A 15,089-nucleotide genomic window follows, 5' to 3' on the forward strand; every position below is an offset into this window, starting at 1 on the left:
AGGCATGGGCAAGGACTTCATGTCTAAAAGACCAAAAGCAATGGCAACAAAAGCCAAAGTTGACAAATGGGATCTAATTAAACTAAAGAGCTTCTGCACAGCAAAAGAAACTACCATCAGAGTGAACAGGCAACCTACAGAATGGGAGAAAATGTTTGCAATCTGCCCATCTGACAAAGGGATAATATCCAGAACCTACAAAGAACTCAAACAAATTTACAAGAAAAAAACAAACAACCCCATCAAAAAGTGGGCAAAGGATATGAACAGACACTTCTCAAAAGAAGACATTTATGCAGCCAACAGACACATTAAAAAATGCTCATCATCACTCACCATCAGAGAAATGCAAATCAAAACCACAATGAAGTACCATCTCACACCAGTTAGAACAGCGATCATTAAAAAGTCAGGAAACAACAGGTGCTGGAGAGGATGTGGAGAAATAGGAACACTTTTATGCTGTTGGTGGGACTGTAAACTAGTTCAACCATTGTGGAAGACAGTGTGGCGATTCCTCAAGGGTCTAGGACTAGAAATACCATTTGACCCTGTCATCCCATTACTGGGTATATACCCAAAGGATTATAAATCATGCTGCTATAAAGACACATGCACACGTATGTTTATTGTGGCACTATTCACAATAGCAAAGACTTGGAACCAACCCAAATGTCCATCAATGACAGACTGGATTAATAAAATGTGGCACATATACACCAAGGAATACTATGCAGCCATAAAAAAGGATGAGTTCATGTCCTTTGTGGGGACATGGATGCAGCTGGAAACCATCATTCTCAGCAAACTATCACAAGAACAGAAAACCAAACACCGCATTTTCTCACTCATAGGTGGGAATTGAACAATGAGAACACTTGGACACAGGAAGGGGAGCATCACACACCAGGGCCTGTTGTGGGGTGGGGGGCTGGGGGAGGGATAGCATTAGGAGATACACCTAATGTAAATGACGAGTTAATGGGTGCAGCAAACCAACATGGCATATATATACATATGTAACAAACCTGCACATTGTGCACATGCACCCTAGAACTTAAAGTATAATAAAAAAGAAAAAAAATAAGTTTTAAGTCCATAAAGCTAAACAAATGAGGAAAGATATTAGTGGGTGAAATGAATGAGAAATATCAGCAATTTCTGGAAGATGCAAGCAGATTGAAGAGCAGTTGCAGATGAGTGGGCCAAAGGAAATCAGAGATTAAAATCCACTCAGAATGTACAGTACCAAGTGTGGATCCCACTGAAAACTGTAAATTTGAGTGATAATGATGTGTCAATGTAGCTTCATCAAATGTAACAAATGCACCACTCTGGTGGGGATTTTGATAATGAGGGAAGCTGTGCATGTGTGTGGGCAGGGATATATAGGAAATCTCTGCACCTTCTCTCAATTTTGCTGTGGACCTAAAACCTCTCTTTCAAAAGTCTTTTAAAAAGCATTCAGAGGAACATAAAGATACATGAGGAGCAGAGTTGCTCTCAGGTCACCAAGGAGAGACTCAATACATGGCAAAAATTGCGGTGAGGTATTTGGTTAATAGGAAGAATATTTTAAATTCATATTATTTAAACAGGAAGATGATTTATGTTGGTTTAAATACAGGGTACTCATGTCCCTCTTGCCCATTATTCTTCATTCTCAGCCAAAGAATGCCTTTGGTTCATACTTGGAGTTAGTAATATTGAAAGACCTTCTCTGGAGAACTGAAAGTCCCCTCCCAAAGAAAAGTGAACTCCATATACCGCCATTTGTATGTCATCCTGAAAAGTAGTCAACTTCCCGTGTGGTTCATTTGAAAGTGAATTGTGCTAATCAAATCCCTCTAGCTCACTCAGATGTTCTAATGACTCTGACATTGCCTCACTTATATCTAAGAATCAACACTTAATTTCAGAAAGCCTTCAGCATGAAAAAGAAAGCTCAATATAGACAAAAAGAAAAAAAGAAAACAGTGGAAACAGATATTGAAAGGAACAAAATAAAATTTAAAACAATTCTAATTAATACCTTGGAGAGATATCAGAAAACAACATGTGCATAAAACAAGAGTTGGATATTATTTAAAAAGTCAAACATCAAATAAGAGCTTTTAGTAGTAAAAACAAATATATAATAGCTTCTCAATTTTTAATTAGAAAATAAAAAATTTTAGAAGATTAAAGCTCAGGAAATATCTTCCCAAAATAAAACAAAAACTAAACCCACAGACAAACAAGAAATGGAAAGTAGGAAATAAAATATAACTAACAAAGAATCCATCTAGGCGATCCAATACCTAATTGAACAGGATTCAGGAAAATGAAACAGGGCAAAACAACAAACCAAAACTAAAAAATGGGGAGGAAATTTTCAATGAAATAATACAAGAAAATTAAAAGAAACGTCTTTGTATTAAAAAGGAACACTGAATACACAGTACAAGGAGAAACCCACATCAAAATATGTAATTATATTTTAAAGTATTACGGATGATAAGTATAACCTATAAATTTCTAGAGAGAAGGAAACATTTACGCAAAGTAAAAGAATCAGAATGGCGGCCAGGCGCGGTGGCTCATGCCTTTAATCCCAGCACTTTGGGAGGCCAAGGCGGGCAGATAAAGGTCAGGAGTTCGAGACCAGTCTGGCCAATATGATGAAACCCCATCTCTACTAAATGATAGCGGGCGCCTGTAGTCCCAGCTACTCGGGAGGCTGAGGCAGGAGAATTGCCTGAACCCGGGAGGCAGGGGTTGCAGGCAGCCAAGATCACACTACTCCAGCCTGGGTGACAGAGCAAGACTCTGTCTCAAAAAAACCGAATTAGAATGGCACCAGACTTCTTAATAGCAACACTGAGTTTCAGAGAATAACAGAGCAATGCCTTCAAAATTCTAAAAGATACTTTCAACTTCTCTGTTGCCCACTGCGTATATTACATGAAAGAGTAGAATAAAGACATTTTCAGACACGCAAGGCTCAGATAATTTACTTCTCTGGCACCTTTTCCTGCAAACCTATTGGAAGAGAAAAACATGGGATCTGGAAGTGCTGGCCTGACCTAGGAGAGCTATAAACCAAAGTTATGGGATCTCAGCCTTGCAATAGGCGTATTAACCCAAACTGTTCACGCTAGATGGAGAGGGCATAAAGCAGTAGGAACCAGGTCTTCATGAAAAAAGAGGGCTTGATAGAATATTTGATGAAAGGCAGTTAGAGGAAAAATTAGATGCAGATAACAAAGCTTATGGGATATTTACAAGGAATTAAGTGCATAGATATAGCCAATTGGACAATCAAGAAAGAAACTCTGGGGGCTTGAGGAGTAGTGATAAAAGGAAATAAAATCATATAATATGATCTGACTATGAAGTAAACATGAATATATTCATATAATATAAACACTAATTACTGATTAAATGAAAAACAGTGATATGAATATAGAAAGAGTTGGAGTGTGAGAAAATAAGGATTTTATACCGATATCTATTATAACAGGAAGTTAAGAGATAATGTTTAAAGTTATAAATCATTACATACTTGTATTTATAGTATCAGAGAAAATCAGTTAATAGTGTCTGCGTCTGGAGGGTTTTAGCCTTGGGAGAGGTGAAGCAGTGGTTGCTGACTTTCATCTATACTTTATACACTATTTGATTTTTTAAAAAATGTATATATTACTTTGATAATAATAAAAAATCAAATTAAGAAAATATGCTTAGATCAAAATCTTTAATCTTTATATATCTATTGAATACTTCTTTTCTGCCTAAACACGCTCACTCCTAAGCAAAAAGAAGAAAGCCAGAGGCATCATATTACCTGACTTCAAGCAATACTATAAGGCTACAGTAATCAAAATAGCATGGTACTGGTATAAACACAAACACATAGACTGATGGAACAGAATAGAAAACTTAGAAATAGAATCACGCACCTACAACCATTCAATCTTTGACAAAGCCGGCAAAAACCAGCAATGAGGAAAGCCCTCCCTATTCAATAAATGGTGCTGGGACAACCGGCTAACCAGATGCAGAAGAATGAAACTAGATCCTTACCTTTTACCATATACAAAAATTGACTGAAGATGAATTGAAGATTTAAATATAAGACCTCAAGCATAGAAATCCCAGAAGAAAACTTAAGAAATACCCTTCTTGAAACTGGCCCTGGCAAGAAATTTTTGGCTAAGTCCTCAAAAGCAATTGTAACAAAAAACAGAAATTGACAAATGGGATCTAATTAAGCTAAAGAGCTTCTGCACAATAAAAGAAATAATCAACAGAGTAAACAGACAACCTACAGAATGAGATAAAATATTCACTAACTATGCATCTGGCAAAGGTCTAATATCCAGAATCTACAAGGAACATAAATCAAAAAGCAAAAACCAAATAATCCCATTAAAAAATGGGCAAAGGACATGAACAGACACTTTCCAAAGAAAGGCAAACAAGCAGCCAACAAACATAAAAAATGCTCATGATCACTAATCATCAGAGAAATACAAATCAAAACATAATGAGATACCAGTCAGAATGGCTATTATTAAAAAGTCAAAAAAACAACAGATGCTGGTGAGGTTGTGAAGAAAAGGGAACATTAATACATTGTTGGGAATGTAAAATAGTTCAGTCACTTTGGAAAGCAGTTTGGCGATTTCTCCAAGAACTTACTACAAAGTTCCATTGGACCCAGCAATCCTACTGCTGGGTATATTCCCAGAGGAAGGTAGATCATTGTAGCAAAAAGATACATGCATTTATATGTTCATCACCATGCTATTCACAATAGCAAAAAAGATGGACTCAACCTAGGTGCCTGTTAATGGTGGATTGAATAAGCAAAATGTCAACTATGCAGCTATAAAAAAGCATGAAATCATGTCTTTTGCAGAAACATGGATAGAGCTGGAGGCTATAATCCTAAACAAATTAACACAAAAGCAAAAACCCAAAATAGCTCATGTTCTCACTTACAAATGGGAGCTAAACATTGAGCAAACATGGACATAAACACGGGAATAGTGGACACTGTGAACTGCTGAGGGGAGGGAAGGAGGGGGCATGGGTTGAAAAACTACCTATTGAATACTGTGCTCACTACATGGTGCAATACACCTATGTAATAAACCTGCACACGTGTCTCCTGTATCTAAAATAAAATTTGAAATTAAAAAAATAAAAATAAATAAACTCTATGAGAGAATTGCATAAGTAATATGCAAATACTATGCCATTTTATACAAGAAATGTGAGCATCCATGGATTTTTGTATGGGGGAGTGGGAGGGACGCAGTGGAGAGTCCCACAACCAATACCCCATGGATACTGAGAGATGACTGTACTTTAAGAGATTCTAATGCAAACATATTTTGAAGTCTTCTCCTTTCATTCAACCCAACCTCTCCCCTTGGTCTCCATGACATTATCTTTTTCTAGATCTTTCTATACCCTAAATATACTTTGCAGTTCCTATTTATCTGCTGAATCCTGAGGTGGTGATAAGTCACCACTCCTCAATTCTCATTTTACATATTCTCCCTAGGTAATTCATTTTACACATTTTCCCTGGATGAATCTCAAATCTACATCTTGAGTGAAGATCCCTACCCTGAGCTACAGATTATTATTTTCAATTGCCTAAAGGGTATCTTCACTTTTGTCCTTGTATTGGTCCTTCTACCTCAAATACCCAGAATAAAAAATCATAATCTCCATCTATTCTTCTCCCTTCCTTTCCTAAGCAGAAATTTCAGAACCATTCTATCTCTTTTCTTGCTCAATAAATTCAATTGGTGGTCAAGTTCCTATGGATTCCATATTCAAATCAACATTTTAGTAAGTACCTTCCTTCTGTCCCCACTACACCATCCATGTAACAGACTTTTCATTGCTGCAGTCTAGCTCAGCTTGTTGGCCTAAGCTAGTTCTCTTTCTCTTGCAGTGCATCCATTACGAGATGTCTTTAGAAATAAAGATATGAACATTCGTTCAACTGCTTATAGTTGTATATAGTTCACAGAATACTGTATAGTTTCCATTACGAGACACCGAAAGTCTTTCAAAACTTGCCTGCTGCCTCTTTTATTACCCTACACTTAGTTACTTCTTTGGTGTGCTGTACTACTTGCTACTTCCAAACATGTAAAACACTTTCACATACCCGTATCTTTCTTCGTGCCTTTGGCCCCAAATCCTTTTTATTCCCTTTTTCTCAGGGCATCAATAGACTGGGATTCCAATCCCAGCTTTGCTTTTCATGAATTGTGTATTTTAATTAGCATCTCATTCCATTTCCTACGTTGCCTGTAAAATTGCTTTCTCCCACAGTCATAATGAGCATTCAATGGAGAATACACTGAGTTTAGCATTGTTCCTGAAAACAACTGCTTGCCTTGAATATTTACTTATTTTGTAAATGTACATGCATATACTTTTAAGATTCATTCACATCATAAAATAAGCCCTGCAATCATTCACATCGGCTAGAATCATGTTCTACCATGTACTAGCTTCGGATTCTTGGCCAAACCACTTTACCTCTCTGAGTTCCCATTTCTTTATTTTATAAATCATGTCTATTACGAGAATTCACTTAGATAATGAACGTGAAGCAGGAGTTCCATAAATGGCAACTATTGTGATTATTAATGTGCCTTCTGCCATATATTTTACTAGGACTTGATTTTCTTTTTCTTGTATTCTTTTTTCGAGACAAAGTCTCACTCTTGTTGCCCAGGCTGGAGTGCAGTAGTGGGATCTCGGCTCACTGCAATCTCCACCTTATGGGTTCAAGTGATTCTCCTGCCTCAGCCTCCCAGGTAGCTGGGATTACAGGCACCCGCCACCTTGCCCGGCTAATTTTTGAACTTTTAGTAGAGGCGGGGTTTTGCCATGTTGGCCAGGTTGGTCTCAAACACCTGACCTCAGGTGATACACCCGCCTCAGCCTCCCAAAGTGCTGGGATTACAGGCGTGAGCCACTGTACCCAGCCAGGACTCGATTTTCAAGCTCCTTGAGAACAAGGGCTGTTACATTTGTCTTTGTGTCCCCAGCTTTGTGCCTGATAAATAGCTTTTTATATATTCATAAACATCAGACAGAAATTAATGCCTATTTTATAATTTGTCATCAAATTTTCCACTGAATTTTCTTCTGTGTGGCTTAATATGAAAACTAAAAATTATTTAATACATTCATATTTAGTAGAATCATGACTAACACTATCTCCCTTTTTCCATTTTGTGTTTTATTACTATTATTTTTTAAAAATGCATCACTAATTAAAGGTTAAATTGCCCAAGTCTTGGAAATTGAAGGATATAATAGGAAATCTTTTCTTTTTCAATTTTTAGTTTTTGTGGGTACATAGTAGGTATATACATTTTTGGGTTACATGAGATATTTTGATACAGGCTTGCAATGTGTAATAATTACATCAGAGTAAGAAGGGGTATCCATCACCTCAAGCATTTATCCTTTGTGTTAGAAACAATCCAAATCTTTTAGTTATTTTAGTTATACTCTTTTTGTTATTTTTAAATGTATAATTAAATTTTTGACTGTAGTTACATTTTTGTACCAGCAAATACTGGGTCTTATTCATTCATTCCAACTATATTTTGTACCCTTTAGCCATCCCCACTTCCCCTCAATCCTCCCTGACCCTTCCCAGCTTCTGGTAACCATCCTTCTACTCCCTATCTGCTTGAGTTCATTTGTTGTAATTTTTAGCTTCCACAAATAAGTGAGAATATGTGATGTTTGTATTTCACTTAACATAATGACTTCTAGTTCCATCCATGTTGTTGCAAATGACTGGATCTCATTCTTCTTTTTTAATGGCTAAATAATACTCCGTTGTGTATACATATCCCATTTTCTTTATCCATTCACCTGGATAAATGGAAACTTAGGTTGCTTCCAAATATTGGCTATTGTGAATATTACTGCAATAAATTGTCAATATAGTGATTTCTTTTTGGTGAGTATATACCTAGGATCAGGAATGCTGGATTGTATGGTAGCTCTATTTTTTTTTTTTTTTTGAGGAAATGTTTTATATTTTAAAACAAAGGGCTGAAATTGGGATACTTTCCTCAATCAGACAAAATAGCAATACTTCATAAGTAAAAAGCTGAAAGCTAAATGAGACTGTTTCCAAAATACTCACTAAAGGTGTAGCAGACTAGGGAAAATCCTCCTTTATTTCTTATTGCCTTAAATATCAAGAAAAGCACTAAAGGATAGAAGCCACACCACACCAGGGGTTGTGAGTGGGTGTGGGGAGAGCCCAGGGAGGCAAGAGGTTTAAAATAATTCCTTGCCTTGGTGATGCTGGAGAGAGAAAGAGCGTGTGTAGGGGGTCGGGTGGCGGGTGGGGGTCACCTGTATGTATCTGTCTGTGACAATGTGTAGGGGTTCAACTTCTCTCTGTTCTTGCTTCTTCAAGCCTAGAATTAAATTCTTCATGGGGATGGGAGAGAGTCACTTTTTAATACTGGGACCAATTTAATGTTGTAAACATAGAAACCATGACGCAAATAGGAAAAAGTTGAAAGAAATTAGATTTAATTGTTAATTAGGTTCCATTGAGTAAGAACACTGTAACGGAAAGTCCTTGACATCGGAAAATGCTTAGTTCCTAGAACACAGCAGACCTTTAATAATTCCTGAATTTGTAATCACTCAACTAGATTGAGATTTATCTGCAGTCATCCATGGAAAAGGAGAAAAAGTTTCATGCTTAAACAATTACTATAGAAACAGCGTAGCAGGGAATAGGTTTTAATATATTTAAACAACAAGTACCAATAACTATTATGCTAAAATATTATTTTAAAATTTCTAATAGTTAATACAGGATAAAGTCTTAAACTTTTAAAATACTTTTGAAGTATATTAAAAAACTAAACAGTTAACAAAAAGCTAAACATTTAAATTTTTAGTGTTGGGAAGTTTTCCAGAGGGTAATTAATCCAGTATATCCAGTAAGATATTCCAGTTTAACCAGCTCTCATTGCTCAACCACATGCACACATTATAATTTTTTCATAAAACATAACAGTAGTCTGGCATAGAAGCATACTGACACTCACTGTCTTTGGTATACTGTACCTGTGTTTTCCTTCAATAGGACGTCTGCTCTGCAGCTCTACAGTGGAAAGAGGGTGACTTAGAAGCAGAATACTTAAGTGCAAGTTCAAGTTTGATCCTCAAATTATCCTATGACCCTGAGCAAGCCACTGTATTTCTGTTGTCTTATCAGCAAATAAGAAAATGCCCACCTTAACATCCTCATGAGGTGCTTGTGAGGATTAAATAGAATACAGCATGGGCAAGGCCTTTTGGAAAAACACAAAAATGCAACATCTATCTAAAGCATACTAAAATGTTCAGTAAGAGAGCTAAGCCTCTCTTGGACCACAGGCTGCCTGACTGCTTCTCCAGAGACAAATAAAATGAACAGTTTCTTATATTTTCTTCCAGAAGCATTCCAAATATGTGGGTGTGCTTTTACTCAAACAGGCATGCTGGATAAGCACTGTAATGGGTCTCGTTACTGCCTTCACTTAGTCACATATCCTAGAGCTCCATCCTCATTGGCACACAGAGTTATGCCTCTTTCTTTTGTAAAATCAGCTTCATGGTATTCTATTCCAGGGTTCTGCTAAATCTTTAAGCAGTCCCCACTCATGGATATTTTAGAATTCTTAAGAGTCTTTTGATGGCCGGGTGCAGTGGCTCATGCCTGTAACAACAGCACTTTGGGAGGCCACGATGGGTGGATCACTTGAGGTCAGGAGTTTGAGACCAGCCTGGCCAACATGGTGGAACCCCATCTCTACTAAAAATCAAAAATTAACCGTGCATGGTGGCAGGCGGCTGTAATCCCAGCTACTTGGGAGGCTGAGGCAGGAGAATTACTTTAACCCAGGAGACGGAGGCTGCAGTGAACTGAGATTGTGCCACTACGCTCCAGCCTGGGTGACAGAGTAAGACTCCGTCTCAGAAAAGAAAAGAAAAAAAAAAAAGGCCTTTTGCTTCCACAAATTGTGATGCCATCACTATCTCTCTGTATAAGTCTAGTCTTTTGTAGCACTGATTTTTTTGAACACCAAGAAAACTAAAACAATGTTATTCTTTCCTTTGCTGAATTCTGTATAAGGCTGGCATATCTTAGACTCTAGGGGCACAGAGTTTTAATGTTAAATGTATGCTTTTAATAAGATCATTTCTATTAGATCAAAGAACTGCAACAAGACCTTGAAGACAGTGTTGTACTTTCACATGCAAGAATAAAAAATCAAAAAGCAAAGTATCCCTCAGTCTTCACCATTTTTAAAAAACAATAACAACAGACACCTGCAGAGGGTTCTCTAGTTCATTAGGCATTTCACAAACATTATCTTTTTAGTGTCCCCCATTTAGTGCTTAATAGCATCACAAATTCATAAAATCTTAGAACTAGAAGGGACCTTAAAGTTTTGCTATTTTAATCACTTTTCCCAAATACAAATAATTGCTAAGACTATTCTTAATATAAAAAAGAGTGGATCAAAGAGAATATCAACAAGTTGGATCAAAGGGATAACACATTTACAACTAAGCTTACATAACAGGAAGTTATGGACAAAACAGCAATGTTGTCAGCAAGCAGGCAGAATAAATGGAGCCAATGGATCTGAACCCTGGACCAACCTGTAGGAGCTGGTGTGCTCGTAATCTAGAATCGCTTTTGTTGTTATCACACCACTTAGCGCATCAATCTGGAATGCTTCTTCTTGGTTGCCAGAGAGAATAGAATACTCAATCAGGCCATTCAAACCGCTGTCCAGGTCGGTAGCAAAAACCTGTGAGGAACCGACTGTTTCATTAGACAAGCTTTATTCTGCAGTATGGGTTCAGTCTATTTTTCAGAGACATGCATTAAGAAAGAATCACAACTTGTCAAACATATTTTAAAATCAATGATTAAATGAAATACCAACAAACAACTGAAGCTTACATTTAACTTTATGATAAACTGAGTGACGGAGAAATTCTTCATCCAAAGAATTTCCAAATAGCTCTCAGTAGACATGGTACAAGTTTTTGAGGTATAATTTTGTGCAATAGTGTCCCTTCACCCAAGATGCAAATTTCAGGGAGAGAACGTCTGTGTGACCGAGAGAGGCGAGGCAGTTCACAACACCTTTGGCAGGGTAGGAGTGGGAGGCAGGTCAATATCTTGATGACAACCCCACCAGGACTGCGTCAACAGAGGGTCAGACCCTCAAAGGAAGTTTGTGGGGCTGTAACCAAAGGAGGGCATTGAGTAGTGTGGGGGCAAAACCCCAGAAGCAACCACCACAATTGGTATGAGCTCCAGAGCCTCCTCCATTTCTAATTTTCTGAACAGGACACAGCCGAATGGTAGTGCTAGCTTCCTGGGAACTCAATGATTGAAAAATGGAAAGAACAAAGTTCATTCTATCTGTCCCTGACTCGGCCTTCTACAAGTCTGCCATAGTTTGAAGCGCTGATGGGTCAGGCTCTCTCTCATTCAGTGTACCTGGGCTTTATATGGGTCTTTGCCTTCACTTATTTCACACTGAACAATTTAGCTCCATCCCAGCTAGCATGTGGGACAGAGAAGTGAAACGCTGCAGCGCCCCAGTGTGGGGATCCTCTTGTGACAAGGTGGCATCGGAGGCATCTGCCATCCCCACTGATCAGCCTCACTGGGTAGGGATGATAAAGACTGGAAAAGTGAATGTCCTCACTTTCTTCTGAAACATCTCAGTCATGGCTGAAACCAGGGTAAAGACACAGCACATCTGGAACAGGCTGGTGACTAGAGCAATCAGGCTGCTATAATACAAAATACATCTGCAGTCATAGCCTAGGGGATCCCAGATATCCTGGATGGGGTGTAGGGGTACAGAGCTAAAACTCCAAGGCAGCTGAGACTCTGTTGGTCTTGTTTTCACCAACAGCAGGGATATGTGCATCAGAAACTGGAATTGAAGTAAAAGAAAGGCTTTTTTTTTTTTTTTTTTTTTTGAGACTGAGTTTTGCTCTTATTGCCCAGGCTGGGGTGCAGTGGCGTGATCTCAGCTCACTGCAACCTCTGCCTCCCAGGTTCAAGCAATTCTCCTGCCTCAGCCTCCCAAGTAGCTGGGACTACAGGTGCCCGCCACCACACCAGGCTAGTTTTTGTATTTTTAGTAGAGATGGCGTTTCACCATGTTGGTCAGACTGGTCTCGAACTCCTGACCTCAGGTGATCCACCTGCCCCGGCCTCCCAAAGTGCTGGGATTACAGTTGTGAGCCACTGTGGGGTCTTTTTATATAATGAGCTCTTTAGTGCACAGTAAAGAGCTGTTGCAGGTTTTGTCCAGAAAATTCGCTAGCATGCCATGAAACGCCTTACTCCACCTAGCCCAAAGAAAAAGCGGTGTAATAAGCATGAAGTGCTGACCACAGCCATGACATTCCAGGGGCCAAAAGGAATGGCCATTGCTGTGGTTAACTTTGCCTGGAAGTTGGATTTACACTGATTTCCTTTGCAGTCATAGGAGGTTGGAGAGCTCCTAATGCCCAGCTTCATGACTGCAAAACTCCAAGGCAACTGAGACTCTATTGGTCTTGCTTTCACCAACAGCAGGGATATGTGCACCAGAAACTGGAATTGAAGTAAAAGAAAGGCTTTTTTTTTTTTTGAGACTGAGTTTTGATCTTATTGCCCAGGCTGGGGTGCAGTGTGAAGGGAAAGCTGAAACAAACACTTGTCCTGACGCAGGTGGAGAAAGTATCAAGGATGGGTGGGTTTTACAGCATGAACAAAACTGCCCTGTGAATGGATGCTTCTCCAGGACTTGGGACCTTTTCCTGAGATGGGGCTAGTCCTGAAAGCAGATCCATCCACATGCCTGTTCACCCTTGAAGATTCAGTGTAAATATCATTATTCTGTGAAATCTTACACTTTTCCTCCAGGAGGAGGCTGTGTCTCCTCTCTTCACTCATTACACTAAATGCATACTTCTATTGTATTAATAAATGCATATTTCTAGTGCTCAACAGTGCTCCCAGAGAAAGCAGATGTCAGTAACTGAGCACTGAATAAATAAAGAGGAAGAGACAGTGCAAGAATATCAGATTTTCTTTAACCTAAGGTTTCACCCCATCTATAAAATGTACATGACTTGGAAAGACTGTTGGACTACAGGGCTTAGAAATTTTGATGTGCATTGATTTGTAATAATTCTCTCTCTCTCTCGTTCTCTCTCTCTCTCACACACACACACACAAATATGTTTCTGTTACCTGTATGACATGAGCATTGTAGAATTCGCCTTCAGACACTGATGCTTGGTAAACACTTTGTTCAAAGCGTGGTGAATTATCATTCTCATCCTGTATCAAGACTGCTACTTTGCAATAGGCTCTATGCCCACTACTTTCAGCTAAAACGATGAGTTGTACCTCATTTCTGACTTCAAAATCAAGAAACTTGGGTTCTTTCACAGTGAGTTGTCCTATTTTTATTACCAAGGAGGGAAAAAAAAGAAAATGATGTTGTAGTTATTCTTTTATTTTTATTTTATTTATTTATTTATTTTTGAGACAGTCTCTCACTGTCGCCCAGGCTGGAGTGCAGTGGCAAGATCGCGGCTCACTGCAACCTCTGCCTCCCGGGTTCAAGTGATTCTCCTGCCTCAGCCTCCCGAATAGTTGGAGTTACAGGCACCTGCCACCACGCCCAGCTAATTTTTTGTATTTCTAGTAGAGACAGGGTTTCACCATGTTGGCCAGACTTGTCTCAAACTCCTGACCTTGTGATTCACCCGCCTTGGCCTCTGAAAGTGCTGAGATTATAGGCGTGAGCCATAGCACCTGGCCGTAGTTATTCTTAAAATGACCCAAAGCATCTTTGCCTCATGTGCTCACAGCTCACCTGTCCCACAAAAGCCTCCGATTGGCAGGCCTCCTTTCCCCACCAACCAGGGTCATTGTGAAAAGATTTGGGATCTTGCAGATGTTTGCAGGTTCAAATATGTAGAGGGAAAGAAACCAGGAAATACCAAGACCTGGGAGCTATCTCTCCATATTTCCCCCCGGCCATGTCTGGTAAGTCTGTCTTGCAAATATATCTTCACTCCAGTCTCACTACTGCTGCCCTCCTTCAAGCCACCAGCACTTCCCACCTTGTCCCCTGCATTAGCCACAAAACTGGTCTCTCCCCAATCCAGTTTTCATTCTGAATTTAATAAAAAAAAGACACTGTCGTTGTTCTGCATGAAACCCTTCCATGACCATAATCTGCATCTGCTCCTTGAATACTTATTAAAGAGTCATCATGCATACGGTTCCATCAGCCTGGAATGGCTCCCACAGCTATCCTTCCTCAGGGATTTTTCCACATCACCATCCCTGTACCATTAGCCTCCCAAAAGTCTCTTACAAAGCCTCTGCATTTTCCGGCAGCTGCATCATCACTTTGTTCACCTTCACCTGTCTTTGTCGTATTACTCCTCTTGTTTATAAGCTCCATACATCATCTCTTACGCACCATCATCTCTCCAATGTTTAGCTCAGGGTCTGGCCTCCCGAAGGCACACAGTAATACTTTTATGCCCTCATATAAAAGGCAGATCCAGGTGAGGGAAGCAGATTTTTGAGGGTGATGCCATGCTCTAGTTTCCCCCACCCCTGGCAAATTAAGAAACTTAGTCCTTTAACATAATTTCCATGTCTAGTTTTTACTGTTTTTTCCTCAACTTTACAACAAAATTTCTGACTCAATGTATTATTTTTATTTACTTGGCTTTCACTGTCAGCAAGTCCATCAGATAGACAGTTGCTGAATGAACACTAATTTGGAGTTAGAGAAACCTGAAACCAGGCATAAATCCCAGGCCTAGAAATTTAATTTAGGTCAATTACCTGGCTCCACCACCTCCTAACTTTGTGACCTGGATAAGTTATGCGGTTGACGTAAAGCTGAGTCTCCTTTTCTGTAAAATGGGATGTTAACAATGACTTCGCACAGTGGCTGTGAGGAGCAAGTGACATAATGCATATTTGGAATGTCTCT

General features: G+C 39.1%; 1 protein-coding gene across 1 annotated transcript in view; it reads right to left on the bottom strand.

The window, feature by feature from the left end:
* Positions 1-15,089, bottom strand: part of DCHS2 (dachsous cadherin-related 2) — a 266,804-nt gene that overhangs the window by 16,164 nt on the left and 235,551 nt on the right. The window contains exons 15-16 of the mRNA XM_015139368.3: positions 13,319-13,530; positions 10,711-10,862 (exon numbers count right to left, since the gene is read on the bottom strand). Of these exons, the coding sequence (XP_014994854.3) occupies positions 10,711-10,862; positions 13,319-13,530 (364 nt within the window). The remainder of the gene's footprint in view (positions 1-10,710; positions 10,863-13,318; positions 13,531-15,089) is intronic.

This window comes from Macaca mulatta, chromosome 5 (assembly GCF_049350105.2).
Source record: "Macaca mulatta isolate MMU2019108-1 chromosome 5, T2T-MMU8v2.0, whole genome shotgun sequence".
NCBI lineage: Eukaryota > Metazoa > Chordata > Mammalia > Primates > Cercopithecidae > Macaca > Macaca mulatta.